The sequence below is a fragment of the Dasypus novemcinctus genome, chromosome 7 (assembly GCF_030445035.2).
Source record: "Dasypus novemcinctus isolate mDasNov1 chromosome 7, mDasNov1.1.hap2, whole genome shotgun sequence".
In the NCBI taxonomy this organism is placed as follows: domain Eukaryota; kingdom Metazoa; phylum Chordata; class Mammalia; order Cingulata; family Dasypodidae; genus Dasypus; species Dasypus novemcinctus.
In genome coordinates this window covers 47754246-47778805 of record NC_080679.1, presented here as the reverse complement: position 1 = coordinate 47778805, position 24560 = coordinate 47754246, and the positions used below count along the sequence as shown (strand labels likewise).

The window sequence follows — 24560 nt, the reverse complement described above, 5'->3', positions numbered from 1 at the left end:
GTTGCGTTATCTTGCTGTGCCAACTCTCCGTGTGTGCAGTGCCATTCTTGGGCAGGCTGCACTTTCTTTCGCACTGGGCAGCTCTCCTTACAGGGCGTGCTCCTTGCATGTGGGGCTCCCCTATGCAGGGGACACCCCTGCATGGTACAGCACTCCTTGCGCACATCAGCACTGCGCATGGACCAGCTCCACATGGGTCAAGGAGGCCCGGGGTGAATTGTGGACCTACCATGTGGTAGACGGACGCCCTATCCACTGGGCCACGTCTGCTTCCCTGAAATTTTGGGTCTTAAATGCTGAACAATTTCTCATGCCCTTGGCCAGAATAAAGGAACAGGTAAAAACTCATTAAATTACTAATAGTTAAAATCAAATTTAATGTTTGTAAATAAAGGTTTATTGTAGAATCTGATATCAAAACACTTTAAATTTTTTTTAAAGATCTATTTTTTATTTATTTCTCTCCCCTTCCCTGCCTCCTCCCCCCAGTTCTCTGCTCTCTGTGTCCATTTACTGTGTGTTCTTCTGTCTCTGCTTGTGTTCTTGTCCGCAGCACCCGGAATCTGTGTCTTGTTTTTGTTGCGTCATCTGGCTGCCTCAGCTTTCTGTGTGTGCGGTGCCACTCCTGGGCAGGCTGCACTTTTTTCCTGCTGGGTGGCTCTCCTTACGAGGTGCACTCCTTGTGCGTGGGGCTCCTCTACGCAGGGGACACCCCTGCGTGGCATGGCACTCCTTGTGCACATCAGCACTGCGTGTGGGCCAGCTCACCACATGGGTCAGGAGGCCCTGGGTTTGAACCTTGGACTCCCATGTGGTAGGTGAACGCCCTCTCTGTTGGGCCAACTCTGCTTCCCACCTTTAAATTTAATGCCGCGTATTTTGTCCTCCTTTTTGATGGCAGCTCTGGTAAATCTGGAGCTCAGGAGCCAATCCTACCAAGCAGCTCTGAATGGAACCAGTCTTCTGGGACTGCTTCTGGGGAGTGGGGTCCTAGAAACCAGGGGGCCTCAGAGCTATCATTTGCATCTGAGCATTGTAAGGTTAATTTCAGGGACTTAATGCATCAGCCAAAGACATCTCTCTCTTGGTTTCCAACTTGCTTGAAAAGAACAAATATTTTTATACGGAATTATTTAGATAAAGAAGATTGGGCCATTGTCAAATAAGGGTGTATTAGGATAGGGACTAAATATCCTACTCCTCGCTTCTCCCAGCCCCTTGTCCATAGCAGACTTCCATCATCTGTGCTTTGTTAGGAATCATTCTCCGGAGGGATTTAGGTGGTTATTTCCTATTACCCCCACCTCTTTTATATGATTCCCTTTCCTTATTATATTTATTCACATTGCAGAGCTGAGAATCCTTTCATGGAATTTGAAGCAAATTATTCAAGTCCAGGGTTCTAGTAAACCTTCGTTTATCTCTACATGAACTTGACTTCTAAGGGTTGGCGTGAGAGCTTGCAATTAACCTCTGGCCGTACAAAGCCGCACTCACTCATCCAGAAAGCTTTGACATTAATACTCAGCACCCTCTTTCCTTCAATTTGCTATGTAAACAAGCATCTCCTTCCCTCCGGATTTTTTTTGCATCTTCAGGCTCATTTTGAATATCTAAACTTCCTAAAATGTACACGGAGTGCCTGGAGGTGCGCACACACGCGCTCGCACGAACACACCCTGGAGTACACGAGCCCTGCTGGGCTGGCTCCCAGTTACAGAACGCATTCCATTCTTCGACTCAGGCACACCCCTCCGCAGTGAGGATTGGTCGGACCGACCCCCTCCTCGGCAAGGCGAGCCTCCTAAGAGGCCCAGATGCCTGCCAATCCCCACGGGCTGTCAAAACAAGTCTCCCTCCCAGTCACAACAGAGAGGAGTGGAGGCCGCCGCCGCCGCACTTCCTGGGGCCGCCGCGCCGCTGTCCGCGGGCAGGTGGCGGTGCGCGGGGCTGTGCCGCCTGGCTCCGGCCACTCTCGGGCCGCGCGCGTCCTGGCCCCGAGGCCGCTCGTCCAGGCGCCGGGTGCCCTTTGTTTGGCGCTGAACGGGCGTTTGCATCACGTTTCGGACACCTCCCTCTCCTTTTCGCCTCTTCTCGCTCGGGTTTAAAGCTCCGACCCAATCTAGTCATCGCCCGCCAGACGGATTGCCGGCCTCCTGGACCAAAGCCCGCGGACGTCTCTGCCTGAGCGATGTCTCCTCCCCAGAAAGTTGCCACCGTTGCCGCCTCGGGGCGGTGAAACAAAGTCTGGCGCGGCCGCCTCCGGGTGTATGAGCGCGCCTGTGCCCGGCGGCGGGACTTCGTTCCTGGGCGTGCAGTCTCCACCCCGGGACCCCGAAATGCGTCCGGCCATGGCCGAAGGCGCTGTAGGCAAGGAGGGTCCGGCGCTGCCGGACGCGCCCGAGTCGGAAGATGACCCCCGGTTGGGTCCGGACGCCGCCTCCGGGGATGGCGTGGCGGCGGGCGCTGCGGGACGGACGAGGGACCGTCGTAGCGGTATCGCACCGCCCGGCGCCGCGGGGACCCCTGCCGACAGCGAGGCCGGCCTCCTGGAGGCGGCGCGGGCGACCCCCAGGCGCAGCAGCATCATCAAGGTAAGAGAAGCCGCCAGGTCCCGGGGAACGGAGGATGGTAGAGTGGGTGGGTTGGGGGCGGAGGCAGGATGCACGGTCCCCGGAGGCATCGCAGGCTCGGTATTGTTTCCTTCCCCCACCCCTTTCATTACCAAACCTTCCTTCCTTGCCCGGAGGTTCCCAGTTTAAGTTCTCGGCCGTGGAAAGCAAAAGTGACTTTTTTCCCCCTTGATTGTCAGTAAAGGAAAAGTTCCGTTCTGCGCCTTTGCGTTTTGTTGAATGCTTTTGTTCATTTTCCCTGAAAGCTCCACTAAACCACAGATGAAAGGAGGAAGGGAGGACACAGTAAATCCAGGCACCACGGGACGGTTACGCGCTGCTTTCCTGGGAAGGATTAGTTTTTTCTCTGCACAGCATAGGAAACGCACAGTTTATCCCCAAATGATTTTTTTAAAAAAATCGCTTCCAGACTCAAAAAGTCCAGAAATCCCAAGAAACGAGAACTTTCCCTGCAGAGCAGGCTGAGTTTTCAGTGGCTCAGAGCAGCAAAGTAAAGAGTGATGGAGAAGCCCATAGTTTCTGCGTTAGAGAAAGCACTACTGGAAAGCAATCCATCCTCAAGCATCGACCGGTCCTTGTGGTTATTACCACATACAGGGAAAAAGCTTCCTGACTTCCTAACCACCGGGCAGGATTTCTCTCCATCCCTTTTGCAGAGGATTTGTAAACCTTAGTCCCACCCCAGCCTTCCTCTTCTGTCTTCCTTCCAATTGGGGCTTGTTTCCTTGGTTCCAGATTTCGTTTTGGGGAGCATGACTTGTGGGAAAGGTCTCCTGAAGTAAGAGCCCTGGCATTGGCTCTGGAAAAGGGCCTGTTAGCATAAATGTATGTGAGTAATCATGTGCATGTGAGATTAAAGTTGATTTTGGTGAAGAATCCTGACAGAGTCAGTATGAGACTAATAAAAAAAGCCAGTGATGGTAGTGAAAGACAGACTTGGAACTTCACCTTACTTGGTGTGCTGGTACATTTGAAACCTCTGTTCAGATTTAAGCTGTGTAACCATGACATGATGAGTGTTTCTTTGCCAAGCTCTAAACTGGAGCTCCCAGAGCCAGTGTGGGTAGACTGTGCCCACAGTTCATCCACCTAGCTTCAAGTATGGCTTAGGCTTTTCCCCAACAATGACACATAGAAGTTTAAAACCGACAGAAAGATTTCTATATTAAAAGAGGAGTGGGTGTTAGTTGCAATGACTTGTAGTAGTTTCTGTTATATTGTGGCTTTTAGAGTATGTGAAAAGGAGTGTTCTATTCTGGGTGTGAATTTGATAAAAGAGAAACCACCACTTTTTATTTTTTTGTATCCCACAAGTCAGAAAGCTTACTGTTTTGAAACTTAAAACCATCCCAATTAGAAAGGAGACACATATGTTTTGGATTTTAAGATGTTGATACTACATGTGGGCCTATGTGTGTGCAAGCAGACACCATCAAGGTAGTTTAAAAGATTTGAAGATAAAAAGCAGTATACGTAAAAAATAAAAGTAATGATGTATAAGGAATATACAAATTCTTCCAACAATTTGCAATTTTTAAATTGTACAAATGGTTTATATTCTCAGAAAGGTGGTTGCTGAGTAATGGTGTCTCTCTTGTTTTGAAGTTTCTTTTTTTGTGGCAGAAAAGGAGGGCGGCAACAGAATATCAAATTGATCTTTTCTTTATTTAAAAGTAAGTTTAACAAACATTTAGTAAATAACCTTTAAAATGTAAAGATACTAGAAAATGAAGTGAATTCTTATAATTTAAAATTGGGTTTTATTGAGAAAGTGCTATATGCAATTAAAAATCAAACATTATATAAAGGAGTGTGAAGGGAAAAGAAAGACTCCCAGCCACTCCATACCCTGACCCGCATAGTCCACCCCCATAGCAGTTAACACTTTTTCTTACAGTTCTTCCAGAAATATTCTAAGTATATTTAAGCTTATGTATATATTCGTATTTATGGTGAACTATTGAAGCTCCTAATTTATATGATAAGATTTAGTCTAGAGTTTTACAGATCTCATATACTCAAATTTGCTTCAAACATTTTTGATACACAGAAGGTTGTATAATTGGTCATTGTGATCAGCTGGTTAATCTTCAAGGGCAACCAGGTAGATCACTGGTCGGAAGGTGATCTTGGGGTTTGTTCCCAGAGGACTTCATTCTCTTACAGCAGGGAGAGAAGCAGGTGGTGGGCTCTATTCCATTTCTTCCCTGAGATCAAAGACCGTTCTGTTGGCATCTTGAATCTGCTGCCCATGGTTTGTTCACTTCAGTGCAGTAAAAATTAGAGTTTCTAAAAAAGTTCTAGGTCATATAAGAAATACGTTGCACATGTTCTGTATTGAGAGAAAATGGATTCTTCACAATTTTGCTAATAATTGTTTTTATTTGGCATTGAAACACACACAAAAAAGGTTTTAGAACATTTATATTAATCAAAACTATTAAATATTGTTCCAAACATCCATGGTACAGTAATAATTGATATTCATGATCATAACTCTGAACCACTGAAAGATTTTGAATCATCAAAATATTAAATTCCTTTCAACTTTATTTAGGGTATTTTTTCTATTCTATTCTAGTTATTTGAATGGCAATTCTCTATTAACTTGAATATTAGATAAATTAGAAGAGTGCATTTCTCTGTCATGCCATAAAACACTGTCTTGTAAATTAATAAAAGGAATGTTTTCAGTAAATCTGCCCTCCATAATTTGTGAAAACATGTGTTTAGCTGAGAAAACAATTTCCTTCTCAGCTGATGAAAACAATGACATATTTATCTCCACACATCTTCTGAAAGTCTTCTTTCTATTGTCATTGTGTTTTATCTCTTCTATGCCCAGTTCCTAATTTGGAAAAAAATTTAATGCAAGTGTTAAACTAGATTCTCTTTAATCTTTCTACTTTTTCCTGTGTTTTTCTGTGTGATTATTTTCATTGCCATTGATAAATTCTTTATTTTTTGTAAGTGCACTGTTATATACTATAATAATGCAATAGAGTTCACCTTAATTGATTTTTGATGACATGATTTATAAAGCCATTTTAATTATGTGCAGAGTTGATAATATCCAACAGATCTGTTAGTCTGCTTTTAAATATATTTCTTTTTTTTAAAAGGATAATACACTTTTTGTTTTAAAGCTTTATTTTTGTTCCTCCCCCTTGTTGTTTGTGCTCTCTGTCTGCTCTCTGTCTGCTCATCTTCTCTTTAGGAGGCACTGGGAACCAAACCTGGTATCTCCCATGTGGGAGAGAGGCACTCAATCGCTTGAGCCACCTCAGCTTCCTGCTTTGTTGTGTCTCTCATTGTCTTTCCTCTTTTGTGTCTCCTTGTTGCGCCATCTTATTGCATCAGCATGCCAGGCAAGCTTGCTCTCTTGCTTCCCTTCTCCAGGAATCACTGGGAATTGAACCTGGGACCTCACATGTGGTAGGTGGGAGCTCAGTTGCTTAAGCCACATCCATTTCCCTTAAATATATTTCTAATTAAGAAATTAGACCATTTCTCTATTATATGATATTAAATTTCTAATATCTAAAATGTTTGTCATTATAGAATATAGTTTATAGCTTTATGATTCCATCATGTTCTGGAAATTGAAAGCAGTATACATTGTTCTTTATATTAGATGGTGGAACTGGCATACATACACATTTTCAAAACAGCAGTTGATTTTTCTTCCATCATATGAAACATGTTGAAAGGTTCTCCTTTTCCCCATTTCCTTTTTTTAAAAAGATTTATTTATTTATTTATTTTTCTCCCTTCCCCGCCTCAGTTGTCTGTTCTGTGTCTATTTGCTGCGTGTTCTTTTTTGTCCGCTTCTGTTGTTGTCAGTGGCATGGGAATCTGTGTCTCTTCTTGTTGCATCTTCTTGCTGGGCCAAGTCTGCTTCCCCCATTTCCTTTTGATTCTACTTAAGTATGAGTTCTCTAGGCAAAGAAGAGTAGAAATGGTTACTTGGATCTCATGGGTATGGATGTGGGGTAATAGAGATAGGAGATGGGAACGAGGTACTGACACCTTCACTGAATCCGCTTAAATAATGGCTCTGGTGGTGTTCATGTCTTGTTATTTTATATCACGGTCAGTCTGGCTCTCTAATGTTCATTGTGGGGATGGTAGAGTGGGTTTCCGAGCTCTAGCCTCAAAGATGTGTCTTGGGCACTGGGTGGCCTACATAAAAAGTTTGGCTTTCCTCAGAGGGGAAAGGGAGTGGAGTTCATATTTATTAAGTGCTTCCTTTGGTCACTAAACTAGATGTTTTCCTACTTTATATCACTTAATCTTCAGAGGAAACTCTCTAAAGTGGGGAAGGGAGACAGAGAGTTACTGATTAAATGTGGAGTTAGAATTCAAACCCATGTCTGCTTGTGCTTGTGCTCTTCTAGTGCTGTTTCTCAGAGGCAGAGAGTCTACACTCCATGAACACTTTCTAGGTTAGAAACAACCTGTTGGGAATGTATCATGTCCCCACAAAATACGTGTTCAGGTCCTAACCCCTGGTGTTGTGAATATGAACCCATTTGTAAATAGGGCCTTTGAAGATATTGTTAGTTAAGGGGTACCCAAACTAAATAATGAGCCTGATTCCAATATGGCTGGTGTCCTTATGAGCAAACAGCCAGAAGCTGAAAGTCAAAGGAACTTGGAAGAGAAAGGAGGAGATGCCACCATGTATGTTGCCATGTAGCAGAAAAGCTAAGTACCAAGGATTGCCAGCAGCCAGCCCCAGAATACCACAGTTTTCTAGGAGAAAGCATCACCTTGCTAACATCTTGATTTTGGACTTCAGACTTCTCCTAGTTGTGAGCCAATAAATTCTCATTGTTTAAGTCAACTCATTGTATGGTGTTTGTTTTAGCAGCCTGGAAACTAAGACACAAGCTGAATATTTAAGAAGTTGGCAGAAGTGAATCTTGGGCCCCAAAACCTGGAGGGTAAATGAACTTTTCTCGCTTCCCACTCTCCAGTTGGGAATACCTGGAGAGCAATAACTCTAGAAAGGGATTGTAAACGTTCTCTATTGTTAGGCGTAGGCTGTATTTTAAAAGGCGAACGATTTGACAGATGTTCTACTTGGTGAACATATGGAGCTCAAACCTGTTGTTTTATACCAGGTCCATTTCTCTCATTCCTCTGCAGACAGTTGAGTTTAGGGAGGGGGCTATATACAGATATACCGAGGGAACAAGTGCCTGGGCATGTTATTTTAGAGAAGTGAGGAAAAAAATGGGATCTTAAGTCAGGGCTCTGGAAGCTTTTTTTTTTTTTTTTTAAAGATTTTAATTTTATTTATTTCTCTTCCCTTCCCCCCATTGTCTGCTCTCTGTGTCCATTCGCTGTGTGCTCTTTTGCGTCCGCTTGTATTATCCGGCAGCACTGGAAACTGTGTCTCATTTTTTGTTGTTGTTGTTGCATCATCTTGCTGTGTCAACTCTCCTCCGTGTATGCGGCACCAGTCCTGGGCAGGCTGTGTTTTTTTCATGTGGAGTGGCTCCCCTTATGGGGCTTGCATGTAAGCCATGTGCGTGGGGCACCCCTCTGTGGCATGGCTCGGCACCCCTTGCACATGGCAGCACTGTTCGTGGGCCAGCTTACCACACAAGTCAGGAGGCCTGGGCCCTTCATATGGTATATGGACATTCTATCAGTTGAGCCACATCCACTTCCCGAAAGCATTTTTTTTTTTTTTAAGATTTATTTTTTATTTATTTAATTCCCCTCCCCTCCCCCAGTTGTCTGTTTTTCTGTGTCTTTTTGCTGTGTCTTGTTTCTTTGTCCGCTTCTGTTGTCGTCAGCGGCACGGGAAGTGTGGGCGGAGCCATTCCTCTGCAGGCTGCTCCCTCCTTCGTGGCTCTCTTTATGGGTGCACTCCTTGCGCATGGGGCTCCCCTACGCGGGGGACACCCTTGTGTAGCACGGCACTCCTTGCGCGCATCAGCACTGCGCATGGGCCAGCTCCACACGGGTCAAGGAGGCCCGGGGTTTGAACCGCCGACCTCCCATGTGGTAGATGGACGCCCTAACCACTGGGCCAAAGTCCGTTTCCCCCGAAAGCATTTTTAATAGAGTCAGTTATAAAGGGAAATTAGTGTAATTGAAAAATTACTTAAACATTTTAGGCACACTATGAATTATATAGGTATTTATAGATTGTCCTGGGAGCTAATCAGCATTTACAGACTTTTCCTGTAGAAATACGTGTTAAAAGTTCCAAATAATCAACTTAAGGATGAATTTGGGAAAAGCAACCTGAATATGTTCACATTTTACCTTAGAAGTGGTTGCTTCTCATTGTGGTATCCCTTTCTGACATGATTTCTTATAGGACCTCTCAAGAAAATTAGTAATAAAATTTAGGTGCAGAGCCTTGTTGTACTTTGATGAAATGTTTTTAGAAGTGCCTGTTGATGAGTGCTATTATAATTATTAGAATATATACTATTTGTTTTCATTCTTGGAAAAATATATTAAGGTTAAAAAAGTATAAGCTTTTGAGGGCTTAAACGTATGTTGCAATTAAGCCTGAATAGTTGTTTTGTTAGTCTTTGCTCTTTCACAGTAGAGAAAACAGGTAATTAAATTAAATCAATTGAACATTTATTGCCAAATAACACCTCGGGTACAGCAGGGCATTAGGAGACAGCCGACTTTACTTTCAGTGCTGCTGAACAAACAGTCCCTTAACTCAGAGGTAAGGCAGGAGCAACTGATGAGGCAGTGGCCCAAGGAGGGGAGTAGCTCAATGAAAGAATTGCCCCTGCTCCCCCAGTTATTTTTGCTCAGCTTAGTATCTGTGAACATTGAAAATAGTTTAATTAGGAGCAATGTCCGAATTGAGATGTGTATAAATTTAAAAATTATCCAGCTTAAAATGACCAAATGAAAGTAAAAGTCAGGAGTTAAAGTTACTTTTTTTTTTAAGATTTATTTATTTATTTCTCTCCCCTTCCCGCCCCCCCCCCCCCCCCCCCCCGTTGTCTGTTCTCTGTATCTCTTTGCTGCGTCTTCTTCTTTTGTCTGCTTCTGTTGTTGTCAGCGGCATGGGAATCTGTGTTTCTTATTGTTGCGTCATCTTGTTGTGTTAGCTCTCCATGTGTGTGGCACCATTCCTGGGCAGGCTGCACTTTCTTTCGTGCTGGGCAGCTCTTCTTACGGAACGCACTCCTTGCGCATGGGGCTCCCCTACACGGGGGACACCCCTGTGTGGCATGGCACTCCTTGCGCGCATCAACACTGCGCATGGGCCAGCTCCACACGGGTCAAGGAGGCCCAGGGTTTGAACCGTGGACCTCCCATGTGGTAGAGGATGCCCTAATCACTGGGCCAAGTCTGCCGCCTAAAGTTACTTTTTGAGTTTTCTATTGGGATCTCAGCACCAGCTATAATACTGGGAGAGAGAATACTTTGTTTGAACTTGCCGTCTAAATCAAAGGTAATAAGGTTAGTTCTACAAAATCTCACATTTTTGACAAGCATTCTGATAATGTAAAAAAGGACCATCTCTTTACCCCAGCTCCTATAATAGGACATATTAGACAAAGTCTACTGTAATTAATAATTATACTAAACTGGTAACAATAAAGACCAAAACATTAACTTCTATAACAATAGCGACTTTCTGTCTTATTCTGAATATTGACCAATGTACTATGTATATCAGCTAATATTTGATGCAACACAATCATGGTATGACAAAGTATTGCAGTAGTCCCTTGGATATAAAATTGGATTTGAATTGTAGTTTTATTTGTACCCATCTTATGTGGTTGTGTTTAAGACAGGCATAGCTAGAAAGCTGGTGCCGACCACTGGGTGGGTGTTTTCCCCTAAGGCCCAAATGGCTTCAAACCAAAGCAGGCCAACCAAATAGCCTGTGTGCTTAAAGCCCACACTTCGCATCCCAGATCTGGTGATGATGGCAGGTTGCTCAGGAGCACATCTGCTAGAACCAGAGAGTAAGGAGTCAGAGATATGGTCAGCAGGGGAAGAATGCTTTTGTTCTCTGATCTTTACTTGGCTGAGTCATGGTTAGGGCTTAGCTCAGGTTGAGGGCAACCATGTCAGAAGACAGAGCATAAACTGACTTGGACTGCACTGGTTCAGATCAGCCTTGGCTGTTGGGTGGCCAGTTGAAAGTAGGAGAGAGAAGGACCATGCTGTGTATACTCTGAACTTTATCTCCTCTGAAAGCTCTATCTCCATAAAACATGGCTCATCAATAGCCTGGAACTTGTAGTTCCTTAATCTTTGATCATGACTAATTTTTGGAGGAGGTGGTGGGGGTGGGGATGGGAATGGAGCCTTGTGCTCTCCTTAGAGGCTGACATATGAGAGGCAGAGACCTCTTCATTTAGCATTTAGTGAACTTCAAAAATTTTGAAAAATTTTTGGCATTATTGATTCTTTAATATACTTAAATATTGTGAATGTTATTAATAATGAAATAATTTCTTTTTAATTTCTTTGCTATACTTTCTATTAAACAGTATTGATTTAAGTTAGCTAGAGTGGATGAAATAGCAGATTAAAAAAAAATTGTTACTTGAAAGCTAGTTTAGCTGACAAATCAAAAAGAAATGATTCTGAAAACAGTTTTTGGAAACCCTCTCAAGGTTTATTTAAATACATCTATTTTCTTCAATTTCAGAGCATTTCATGTAAAATACCCATTGTTCTTCACTTTCCCTTGAGAAGAATGGGAATCTTGGTAGTATATTTTTGCTCCTTGACCGGATTCAGCATTTTCACCCTGAAGCAAACATTTATGATTCAACTTTGGTATCAGTTATACAGGCTATGGACAGCCTGTTATTTAATCATGCAACCTGATATTATTTATTTTGTAGTTTGATCGTTTTATCTCCCAACATCAATAGATCAGTAAGGAATATCAGAATTTCTGATCCAGGGAAGACACAATTTTGTTGTTAAGTTGTAGTGGGTATGATACTATATGATTGAGATTTCCTCCCAGTTAGTTTTGAGGTAGGCATAGTCCTTTATCCATGGAAGGAGCTTGGTAAATATTTGTCAAATTCTATTCTAAGAACTGAGAAAGTCTACGTAACTACTTAATTCCTTTTTCTGGTAGAAATTCCGAAGTCAATATATGGAAAATTAAAATATATGATTATATCATGAAATTATTCTCCTTGTGGTTGCCTTATTGTGTTAAAGGTAATGAATCTATTTTATCATGTAGAGCTATAGTACCATGGGCTAAACAGTACCCAGAGATTTGTCCACATCACTTGGAGACTGGCCAGGTGTTAAAGGCACAGTTGACCATCTTGTTGATATATTCACATGTCAGCTTTAATTATCTATTTGCAGTTATGTTAAATTACTCAAAGGACATGAAGCTTTGGCTTTTTCTTTTTCTCTGTTTTTTTTTTTCCTTCCTTTTTCCTGTTGTACCATGTACACCATAAAGTATTTTGTCACATTACCTTAAATTGGTTTTTTTTTTTTAGTAAAAAAAAAGAGTTTCTGCAGACACCTGAAATTTAAAAGTTTTTTTTTTTTCATGTTCCTAAGAATGGGACCAAGCTGGTTTTGTGATAAATGTACTGGTATGTGTATGGGTGTGTGTGTATGTGTGCACACATGCTAGACTCATTGGATGTCAGAAGCCTCAACATTAGGTGACCTTTTGATTTCAGGTTTTGTGTCCTACAGCTTGTATGATGGTCTATACCCAAAAATATGTTCATCACAAAAGTAACCGTTTAGATGGTGAGAAGTCATACTGAGAAGTGTGCTTAATTAAGTTTGACTAGAAGTTGAGGTTTCTAATGGAAGGAAAGATGAGAAAGAGAAGGATCGAGATGTGCTAGAGCCCCTTGGACTAGGAGAGAAGTGGTAGCCTTGGGAGGGGGCTAGCTTATGGTTCCTGAAGAGAGTCTATTCCATTTACCTCATGGTTGGAGAGGAGAGAAGGTTCCTGATGCTTTTGAGGATGGATGAGAGAGAAAGGACTCAAGAGAATCATGTATAAAGATTGGGCAGCAAATGTTGACGACAGCCTGGACCTCCTCTGAATTGGAACTGATGCCTATTTCTTCTCTGGAGGCCACTGGGTGACCGGACTGTGAAAGCCCTGCTGCTGCTTTGAGAGGACATTGTAGAAAATAGCCAGGTCTCTTGCAGGTGCCCTATCTAAAGAGGCCACTGGATGGATGGATTCTAGTAAAAAAGAATGGGATGCTGGTGGGGTGGGAGTTGGGAGGAAGAGGTTAATGTCCAAGCCAGATCTTTAACACCAGGATGATGAATGTGTATGGAAGAAGTGCACTGTGGGAAACAAGCAACCCCATGATATAGTCAGCATTAAGTTTCAGCTCAGTGCTAATAGAGAAGCAGAGAAACCAGCCCAGAGGGACTGCAACCTTCCCACGGGGCTGTCATGTGGGGAGAATTCTGCCTGTCCTATCCCTCCTTCAACCCTACCCAAGAAGAGAAGTTCAGGGGGAAGAGAAAGGGAGAAGTGGGTAGAGCAGGCCCATCCCCACCCCAGTCACTAGCCAGCATTCTATTGTGCCTACGAGCTGTAGGGTAGAGAAGAGAACCTTGAATCTAACTTAAGATTGAAGTTTTTTTTTTCTTAAGATTTATTTATTTATCCTCTCCCCTCCCTCCCCCCCGCCCTGGTCTGCTCTCTGTGTCCATTCGCTGTGTGTTCTTCTGTGTCTGCTTTTATTCTCATCAGGCAGCATTGGGGATCTGTGTCTCTTTTTGTTGTGTCATCTTGCTGTGTCAGCTCTGCGTGTGTGTGGCACCACTCCTGGGTAGGCTGTGTTTTCCCATGGGGCAGCTCTCCTTGCGCAGGGGCCACTCTGTGAGCAGGGAGCACCCTTACGCAGGAACACCCCTGTGTGGACCGGCACTTCTTGCACATAGCAGCACTGTGTGTGGGCCAGTTCACCACACGAGCCAGGAGGCCCTGGGTATCGAAACCTTGGACCTCCTATATGGTAGGTGAATGCTCTATCTGTTGAGCCACATCCGCTTCCCAGACTGAAGTTTTAAAATGAACAAGATTGACTTTTTAAGGCCTTAGAAGAACTCTAGTAACAACTAAAACACTGATATGTTATGGAATCAGAATGAGCTATCAGTAATCGCTCCAATACCCAGAGGAAAGGGAATCTGAGATGGCATACTTGAGAGGGGGCAAGATAACAACTTGAGACTGCTTAATAATCCAGTTATATTTCATAGAATTTGAGAACTGGACAGGAACTTAGAGATCATTCTCTAATTCTGCTCTGTCATTTTACTAAGGATGGCTATCTACTATCTCTCCTGTTCTTCCAGGGTATCTTTAGAGAATTGTTTATGATACCATGAATAGGTAAGGGGGTTATTTTAAACATTCATGGTATGGAAGAATGATGGGCACTAATATTTAGTGCCAAGATTCTACATTATCTTTGATTCTTACAACAGCCTAGCAACATATAGATATCATTGTTATCATTCACACCTTACAGATGAGGAAGCAGAGGCTGTGAGAAGTAAGGAAACTTGCTCCAAATCTCACAGCTATTAAAGGAGTGTGTTGGGGGAGTGGGGTAGGGCTGGATTCCAGTCTAGCTTTATTAAATATTATCACATTGCTCCTCAGAAGTTTGCTATGTGTTTTATCTTTTGACAGTCTTCTCACCATCTCCCTAGTCCTTCCTTTATCACAGAATTTTACTCTTTATTTCCTTTTAATCTCTAAATTTGCAACCCCAAAAGCAAACAAAGATTTCATAATATATTAATCTGGCTGGAATGAGGCAGGGAAGAAAATAAGCTAAAATTGTTCAACCTTGTATCATTCTACAACCATTTATTGAGCTAGGTGCACATACCTTATCTCACTTAAGTTGGAAGTCAGAGGGACCTAATAAACAAGATTAGATCCGAAATGGTTGTTTTGGCATATCTCCTAAATTGGGGAATTAAGGTTTGTTAATCTTTAAAACCTAGATGTCAGAAACCCTAATATTAATTTCCAATTGTTGCTGTAACACATTTCTACAAATTCAGAGCTTAAAACAACACAAATTTATTACCTTACTGTTCTGGAGGTTAGAAGTCCAAAATGGGTTTCGTTGGGATAAAATCAAGGTGTCAGTAGAGCTTTGTTCCTTTTTGGATACTCTGGGGGACAATCCAGCTTTCTTGTCTTTGCCAGCTTCTAGAGGCTGCCTGCATTCCTTGGCTCACAGCTGACTTCCATCTTTAAAGCCAGAAGTGGCTGGTCATGTGTCTCTCATATCACATCACTATCACAGTGGCTCCCTCTGATAATCCAGGATAACCTATTTTACAGTCAGCTGGCTAGCATCTGCACCTTTAATTCCCCTTTGCAATGTAACCTAAGATAGATGTCTTTTGGTAGGTGGGGGTCATTATTCTGTCTATCGTACCCTAGTTTTAGAACTGGGTCTTTGCTATTGTGATGATATTATTCAATTCTAAAAAAAATTTATTAGCTTCTTCAAATAAAAAATAATTCTTTAACAAATCTGAGTAGCACATTGGGTTAAGATTTAGGATTTTGGTAATAGTTTTCAGGAGAAACAATTAATTTATAGATTTTAGGAGTATTTCATTGCCAATTGCACCGAAGTTTATTCATGATCTACTTTTTATACATAAAAAGAGAACTTTTATAGAAAAATGAACTGAAAGGATCCTTAGAGTTCGCCTCATAATAGTTGAACCCACCCTTCTTCAGATTTGGAAACAGAAATCAGGCACTACTGACTTCCTCAACTCTCAAAGCAAATTGTGAATTGGTACTGATATTGTCAAACTTTTTATGCCCTGATAAGATTTAAAAAGCAGAGGAACCAGACTTCTGAATTTTATTCTTCATAATTTATAGGAATTGATAACTTTTAGGTTCTCACAACATGCTCATGCATTTGTATTGATTGTGTGTAGAATGTACTTCTGAATACTCTCCTGGAAAATGGATTCAGTTCATCTCTAAATCTGGGCAGATGTCCAGTTCTTTCTTCACTATTAAATGCATAAAACCTTCCCAAACCATAAATAGGAAGTAAGTGGTAAAAAATAAATAAATAATAAATAAATAAATAGTGTGAAACAATGAGATAAATTAGGGATTAGGAAAATACTAGAAGGTTCTAGAATTAGGAAGTGGTATAGCATTGCCATTAAAGATGTAGACTCTAGGATTTGATCCTCACAATTGGAATCTTGATTTTGTATTAGCTGTGTGACACTGGCAGGTTATTTAATCTCTCTGATCCGCAGCGTCATTATAGTAGAACCTACCTCTTAGGGATGTTTGGAGGATTAAGTAAAGTAATATATGTAGATGCTCAGCTCAGTAGTTATACACATGGTAGATATACAATAAATCTTATAATTATTTGGAAATAGAAAAGACAAAATCTGGACAAAATCAGGACTTTTTAGAGATCTGAAGGAATTGTCAGGTGAAAATAACTCCTGTAAGCTTTTAATCATGGAAGCCTTTGAAGAAAGTGGTGGTGCACTTTGAAGAGTGATGGAGCAAAATCTGTCCCCTGGCTACCATGAATAACCTCATTGGGATTGGAACGGTCACCTCCTGCCTGTGATGGGGACTCCACAGTCTCTGCTCATGGCCTTTGGAGTTATAGGGATTGGCCATCATTCATTTTCCTCTGATTTTGTGCAGCATTATGGAGGGAAAAAAAACAAAGAGACACTTTGATTTTAGTTGATATAGTCAGTCGTTATTAAAATAAAATGCTTCCCATCCCTACCAAAAATTCTGTAAAGTTTAGAGTCTAAACCAACCAGCAATGTTTGTAACTGTTACCTCCCTATTCCTTCTCAGCAAACATTTGTACAATTTGTGCTAGAGGGTCAAGTGTATTCAAAGGTGATTTTCAACTTCCTCAAATTCTAGAGTAAAATAATTAGTATATATGAATTCAGTGTACTTCCTTTTAGTTCAGCAAGTGATTTTTAAATATTGACTGCATTTGACACTGTGCTATGTGCTTGGTTTTGATCATTTTCTTGTCTAAAATCTCATCTTAGTGGACAGTGGTTAACGGGGCTTTTTTGTTGATTAAAATTTTAGGAAAAAAACCCTTATTACCTCTACCTTGGAAGTAGCTCAGCCTTAAGGAACACCTAAAACTTTGATAAAGAATCTATTATAAATAATTTTATTAATTTAGCTAAACTGGTTTCACCTTATGATTCAACTGCATCTCTGAATTTTGCTTTTCACTGAACGAAAGACCTCTTGGAATCAATTATTTTAGATTCTTTTTTTTTTCCCCCAAACTTATGCTCATTTTGGAAAAAGGTGAATATATGCAAAATGTGAATGAAAACTTGATTAAGTATTTAAAAATCTTGTTTGATTCAGACTCAGGTTTTTGTTTGTTTGTTTAAGACTATTTTCTTTGTTAGATTATAAATTCCTTAAAAGCAAGAACTTTTCAAACTGTATGGCTTTATGGTCCTTCCAAGGACAGAGTATAATGCTCTGTAAAAGCAAGGGGATATAGATAAATAGTGACCAATCTTAAAATGAACTCTTAAAATTAAGGAAAGGAGTAAACCACAAAATTGGCAGCCATTACTTATTTTTTTTAATGAGTAATGATATGGTTAAGAGGCAATGCTGTCTATTTGTTATCCTGAAACCTTTTAAACTGAGGCTTCTGAGTATCTGAGGTTTGGCCTGGTCTTTTTTCTTAAGTGTTTATCACCTGCCAGGTTCTTATCGGTGAAGTTCAAGTTGATGAGTAGAAGAGAATATAAACTTGTAACATTTTCTGTCTCTTTCTTTATACCTATTAGACTTAAACACAGTTTCATTTACTAAGGCATCCTGAAAGAATTGGAATTTTGGCTGAAATCCTTGCTTGAACAAATCATGCACTCAATTGGAAAGATTATAATAGGAACTAGAGATAATGTATTGTTATTGGATGAGATTGGGTCCAATCCTAGAACCCCAGAATAAACTTGAGGAGCTAGTATTCCTGGAAATTTAAGGCCCAAAGCCTTTTTCAATAGAACACATAGGCAAAATTCTTTTCAGCTTATCAGCTATAACCTTGATTTTGACAAGAAGGAAATAAATTAGAAACTATTCTATAAACAATAGGAAATTGCAGTGTCCTTTGTTTTTTCTTTATTAATCTCATCTCAACAAACTGTAAAGAAAGGGACTGCATTAGACTTTTCCTGTGTCTTTTCTAGCTCCTACAAAGTGCTAGGCCCGTACTTTGTTTTCCCCCTGCAAACTGAAACAAGAGAACTCATTTTCTTTCACATTCCTGAAAGGATCATTGACCTAAGTTAATGTAGTCTACCATTACTAGGTTCACTTAGCTTGGGGCAGAGAAAAGGACACACTTGAGAATCTGGACTTTGCTACTTACTAACTATGTGATCATGAGGAAATTTAAAAATTTTTCTGAGCCTCAATTTTTTCATTGGTAAAAAGGAAATTATAATACCTTTCTGCAAGGTTACTGTAAGGCCTGGAGGTGATAAATGCTATATATCTGAAATGCCGTAAGACTTAATAAAATGTCAGTAGTAGTTGTTTAGTGAGAGGTATACCTGAAAGACAGAGGACTTGACAATTCACTTACCTAGCAGCTCCTTGTATCTGCTTGATATTGTTTATGAATTCTAATTACAGATATTGGATTATGTTTGTAAACTGGTCTGTCCCTCCAGGCATATTAGATTATATTAGATTCAGAGGTTTCACTTTTACTTGATTAAATAATGATTAAGACTTTTTGATTGGGCCACGTCAATAGGACATTGCATCCCTGCCCCCTTGGTGGGCAGGGACTCACAGAGAAACTGCACTGCAGAGAAGGGAGGTTGGAGTTTTGAGCAACTGAGCCTGGAGAGAAATGAACCCCAGGGCGAGAGACAGAGCTGATCACCTGATAGCCTACAGCTGGCCTCCTGGACAGAGCAGGGCAGCTGAGCCCAGAGAGAAACAAGGCCTGGGAAGAGAGAAACCCAGGAAGCCTGAACTCTTGGCCGAGTTGGCAGCCACCTTGCTCCAATATGTGGCAACAGACTTTGATGAGGAAAGTACCTTATGCTTTATGGTCTGGTAACTGTAAGCTTCTACCCCAAATAAATATCCTTTATAAAAGCCAATATTTCCAGTTATTTGCATCAGTACCCCTTTGGCCAACTAATACACTCCTCTAATAACAATGATGCACATTAGCTAGTGATGGAAAGTTTATAGTACTGTAATTTTTTTATAGCAGGGTTTATATACTGTCCCAGGAGCTGATGCCCTTATGTCCTCCTGGGTGGCTTCTCAATTAGCCTTGTAACAGGAGTGTACCAATGACAAGTGAAGCTGTCCTATTGGCTATGGCAGTATCTTTAGTTCTTCATACTTAAGACCATTTTCTAAAGGTCTTTTGTATGTCTAAGGTCTGATCTTTCTTGGTGGTTTCTAATGCTTTAATCTTTTCCTTTGCATGGGTCATCACTGTTTGTGCCACAGGCCAGCAAATCTTTGCCCCAAGCAGTTGTGATTTGGTTGTTCTTCTATAGTACTCTGTAAGAGAACTCTGTTGGCTGCCTCTACATGCAGGGCAATTCTGGGACAGGAAGTCTGTGATGAGTATCCTGACTAAGTGCACTTCAGGTTGCCACCAGATTGGCACAGACATATATACTCCCAGTATGGCACATGGATTACTCTGCTTCCTTCAGAACTGGGGCCAGGGAACTGGGAGCATGGGCTGCTCTGCATTGAGACAGTGAGAGGATGGAGGAAGGGCCAAGAAGGACACCACAAGATCCTAATGTTTCAAAGTTGTCTTTTTCTTGATTTGCCATTTACCTTGTTACTGCAACCTTTTAACTGCTTTTTGAAGCTTTGAGAAAGGTATTTCTGCTAGTTCTTGCTGTTTGGTCAAGGCTTCTGTGGGAGGGCAGAACAATGGAGTGTCTCATCCACCATCTTGATTGGAATCAGGTGCCACCATGTCTTATTCAAACCATGCATGCATGCATTAAGTCAAATTACCCTTCAGTTATCTTACGATGCCTTGCCAGGAAAAACTTATGTTAATGTGTATGAATATGGGCCAACTCGGGCATCTAAACCCTGTCATCTACCTATACTCATCTTGTTTTCATCTAAAATGATACTTCCATCTAAAATCAAAACAATGTTAACTCTTTAGGGTAACATTATATAATATAATGTGTCTATATATTATGTTATATATTAAATATGAATCTATAAATATAGAAATTATATATACTATAAAAAGAAATTATGTATATATGCCTTATGTACATAAATTGTATGTAAAGAAATTTTCTTAGTTATGATATAATTTGGCACTTTCATTCAAATATTGAAAAACTGAATTTATATATGTTAGAACATATGTCAGGGTAGGGAAAGGATGTGGGCTTTGTGTCTGGCTATTCAATGTTTTATGTGAAATCTTTAAATATATGCATAATATCTGTTGTGGAGCCAAAGCATTGAAATTTGACTTTACTAACAGCCTTTTTGGCAATGCTAATCAATTTTTTCATACTCTAATACATTTGGCAAAGTTACTTTTAATGATTGATTCATTCCTATGTTCACTGACTCTTCTAATATTTCTAACAAGATTATGGTTAGCAATATACAAATTCAAAGATGGTGAAGACATATATTATACCTGATGTATTAAAACTCTAATACCATAGAGAAAATAGGTGCTATAACGAAGGTATAGATCTGAGGCCCAAGCTGGGTGCTTAAAAATATTTATTGCACGAGTGAATATATCCAGGTCTGTATATCTGTTTGCTAGATATCTCCAGATCCTCAGATTTGCTCTTTCTCTGTTTTCCCTATCTCATGAATGGCACCATAGCCCCCAGTAGCTATTGCTAACAATATGGGCATCATTTGACTCCTCCTCTTCCTCCTCCTCCTCTCTCTCTCTCATCATATCCAATCTATCACCATGTTCTCTTGGTTTTAACCTCTGAATAGTTCTCACTGCTACTCTAGTTCAGGCTAGTTCCACACTTGGCCTACATTACCACATCTTCCTAACTGTTTTTCCTGCCTTCAGATACCTTCTTTTTTCCCCCAAATCCATTCTCCAGAAGAGCAGGTAGAATCTTATTTCTAAAAGGCAAAGCTAATTGTATGGTTTTACTGCTTAAGATTTTCTGATGACTACCCACTCCCCTGGGAATAAAGCACAAATCCCTTTAGGAGATTTTAGGAGGCCTGGCACAATGTGGAACCCTGTTTATCTTTCCAGCTCTGTCTCCTACTTCTTCCTACCTGTCCCATTCCATTCTATGGGATACTCTATATAAAGCTTAATGCTCTGCCCATAACTGCTCCAATTATATGTTAGATATTCTTATTATTCTTGAAGTGACTTCTCTAAAAATGGCACAGCAGGAAAAATGCTTTTAGGAGCATTAAACAAGGGAGGTTGGAAGGGGGCAATGCTCAAAGCTGAGAAGAAGATATGGGTACCATTATCAAATTTAAGAAACTTAAATTATCCAATTTAAGAAATTTATCTGATTTAAGAAATTTAATCAAGATTAAGAAATTATTTAATCCATTACATTTTGAAAAACAGGTTTAAAAAATTTTTTTTTATGGTCTTGAACAATAATTCAGTGTAGCATATAGAAAAGGACTCTCTTGGGGCCTCCTCCACGCCAAGCAGGTGCTCACCCACAGAGCTACACCCACTTCTCTCTGTTGGATCTTAAATTTATATATTGTTTCCTGAGATTATGATCTAGTTTAGAAAAGTTGCCAGATATTTACTCTTCAAGATTTACTTTGTTTTTCAAAGTCCCCCAAATGGTCATGGCACTGTTGTTAAGTATTTAGTTGGCTACAGAATTTCCTTATATTGTGATTTTTAGTCAATGGAATATGATTCACAATGAATGTAACTTTTCTGTTTTTACTTACTGATTTTTATCACACTGTCAAAAGTCCAAGTTTCTTTTTTTTTTTTTTTTTTTTATGTTTTCTTACTTTATTGTTTACAGTTATTATCTTATAGGTATTGTTTAAGGGATACACAGACAAGTAGGTTACAGTGAAGATGTCTTATTATTAAATTAAGAAGCCACTTAGATATTTCCAGGTGCTATCTTCAGTGATGCTTCTCATCTTTACTCGAGGACTCCAGGATATATTCGGCCCCTACAGCTACCACAAATGCAGCAAATCCCCATTTGAATCCTTTCAATAATGCACCAATGAAGGAAACATTGTTTGCAAAGCCTCCCATGTATCTCCATGCTTCATTGCGGCCCCATGGATCCCTTAGCCCTCGTGTAGCCAGCTTCTCCTGGATAGCTTCTAATGGTGTTCCTTCTATCTTCCATTGTTTATAATCTGGAAGTTCCATTTTATTATGACCATGTTCATGTCCATGACCAGGGGCCATGCCTGTAAGAAAATAATCTGACGACAATCTGACCTCTCAGGACTGTCAAATTCAACCCTCCAAGCAGGGACCAGCCGCCCAAGTTTCTTTTACTCTAACAGTTTAGCAAATGTGTTTGTTTACAAGGAAGGAAATAAAATTTAATTTAATTAAGTTTTTGTGTCTCTCATGACAAATATTAATAACTTGAGGTTGAACTATCTAGGTCATGCTTCATAGAAGAATAGAAAACAGTTTGTTAATACTGTATTCCTGTTGTTTTGTTATAATTTGGGTTGAAAGATCCATTTTCATTAGTTTGGGATAAATAAATCTTTTGAAATTATTAGTATTTCAGTGACGTTCATATTAACTGTTTTGTTTAATGAAACCTTTTGCAAGAGATTGGTTGGGTCATATGATTTATGTTGTCAATTTGCTTTGGAATAGTATAAAGAGTATGTAGAGGACTTTCTTATATTGTTGAGATGTTTGTGTATCCAAAATTACCTTTGAGTTAAAAACTTAAGGAACTTGACATGAAAAAAGTACAAAACATTTTATTTAGTGCTTTTGTGCTTTTAAATTGCATTCAAAGTTTTAATTTTTCTAAACTCTCTATATGCTTGCTTGATTCAGTTGAATTGTTATCTAGCATAGGATTTTAAAATTCTTACACTTGGATGATTATAATTTAACAATCAAGTATGGCTTTTGGAAAAATATTCAGTAGGGCTGATTTGGAAGTTTAGAACACACCTTTAAGAACTTCTCATAGCTTCGCAGTGTCAAGAGAATCTTTGTAAAAACATCCACATAGTGATGTGAAATGCACTATTATGGGCAGAAAATTGATGGTTGTAATCAATTTTGTATACATACATCCATAATTGAATTTTCTAATCACTGCAATTTGGATAAAAGCAAATACTAAAACCTGTTATACCCTTAAGGAGCATAGCAAGAACAGATGGTATCACAGTGTCTTTGCCCTAAAACAATTCCATAAATGGTACCACTTTCTTTCAAAAGTTAGGAATCCTATTGAATCCCATACAGTTATTTACTTGACCTTCCAGCTGACTTGTACATGTCATATAGCATAAAACCTAGGAATTTATGATGGTATTGTTGTGGCGTGTTTATTAAATAGAAGAATGAAAAATATTAAGTACAGTATTAGCAGAAGCAGATAAGACTGACAGGTAAAATACAGGATGCCCAGTTAAATTTGTGTTTCAAGAAAACAGTAAATAATTAAAAAAAAATGCCTATGTCCCATGCAAAATAATTACTTGTTCATCTGAAATTCAGTTTTAACTGGACTTCCTATATTTTCATTTGCTAAATTTGGCAACCGTAGCTGTGGGTTATTGGGTAATTGGGTAGACTATAAGTAGTAGTAAAGGAACAGATTTTTCTAAAGGAATAGAATTTTTTTTTCTCAAAATACCCTCCCTCCCCCGGAATCAAGTAAAGAATATCTTGGTCACCCTACTGGTAAGTGATTTCAGAGCTAGGATTTGAACCAAGGGAGTTAACCTGAAGAGTCCATACTCTATCACTGCCTCCCAACCTCTTTCTCTTCTGTTGTAACCATCAGTTGTCATAGATTACTCTTTGTATGCAAGAAGATATTATTTTTACCACAAGTTGTTGATGTTTGCCTTATATGACTTGGCCCTCATTAATAATTAGGCAGGGTTCTCAGTTTTTTTTTAAGGTTACCACATATGAGATCTTGCAATAATTCATGATCTGCATTCATTCATTTGTAAGTATAAATGCATAAAATCTAAGAGTCAAAGAACTCGAAACTGGAATCTCTTAAATTCAAAAATGAAAACATCACAAGCTCCATCAAGTTAAAAATAAGCTCTGAGAATAATTGAAATGACTTAGCTTTATTATTATTTAAACATCTTTTCATCTTTTCTGCTCTACTGGAACCTTTTCTCATAAGGCCAGCCAACAGTGTTACCAATTTAGAATATTCAAATGAAAGAAGGAGATGGTGATTAAATAATAGAAAAAAGACTAGAAATTATTTAGAAAGAAGATAAGAGCATATTTACTAATTAATTAAACACTGACATCCTATTGCAGTAAATAGATTGTCTATTAGAGTTTTTTAATCTATATTTTATATTTTAAGAACAAATCCTGTGAAAGAGTGGTATAAAAATGTCTCAATTATAATGATAAAATTTTTGCACTTAAATTTTTAAATCATTTTTAACCTTCAAGTTCAAATTATCTTGAAATTTACCACAATAGCAATCATGTAACTGAAATGTCCATAATTTAGAGGCTTCTGAACTCTGTATTAACATAGAATTTGTAGAAACCTAGCAAAAATGGATATGACATTGAAGTCTATTTTTTTCTTAAAGATTTATTTTATTTGTTTCTCCTTCCGGCTCCCCCCCCCCCATTGTTTTGCACTTGCTGTCTGCTCTGTGTCTGTGGTCATCTT

The 24560-nt window shown here is 39.8% G+C and overlaps 1 protein-coding gene across 5 annotated transcripts in view; it reads left to right on the top strand.

Moving 5' to 3' along the window:
* The first annotated feature begins 1815 nt into the window (after nucleotides 1–1815).
* The window catches only part of PLCL1 (phospholipase C like 1 (inactive)), a 355116-nt gene continuing 332371 nt past the window's right edge, over nucleotides 1816–24560 (top strand). For 2 of the 5 annotated variants that reach the window (XM_058300410.1, XM_058300411.1), the window contains exon 1: nucleotides 1871–2594. In XM_058300410.1, the coding sequence (XP_058156393.1) occupies nucleotides 2271–2594 (324 nt within the window). In that variant the 5' untranslated portion in view covers nucleotides 1871–2270. Of the gene's footprint in view, nucleotides 2595–24560 lie in introns of all 5 variants that reach the window. The other 3 variants (XM_004468466.4, XM_071216208.1, XM_071216209.1) reach the window with 3 other exon arrangements.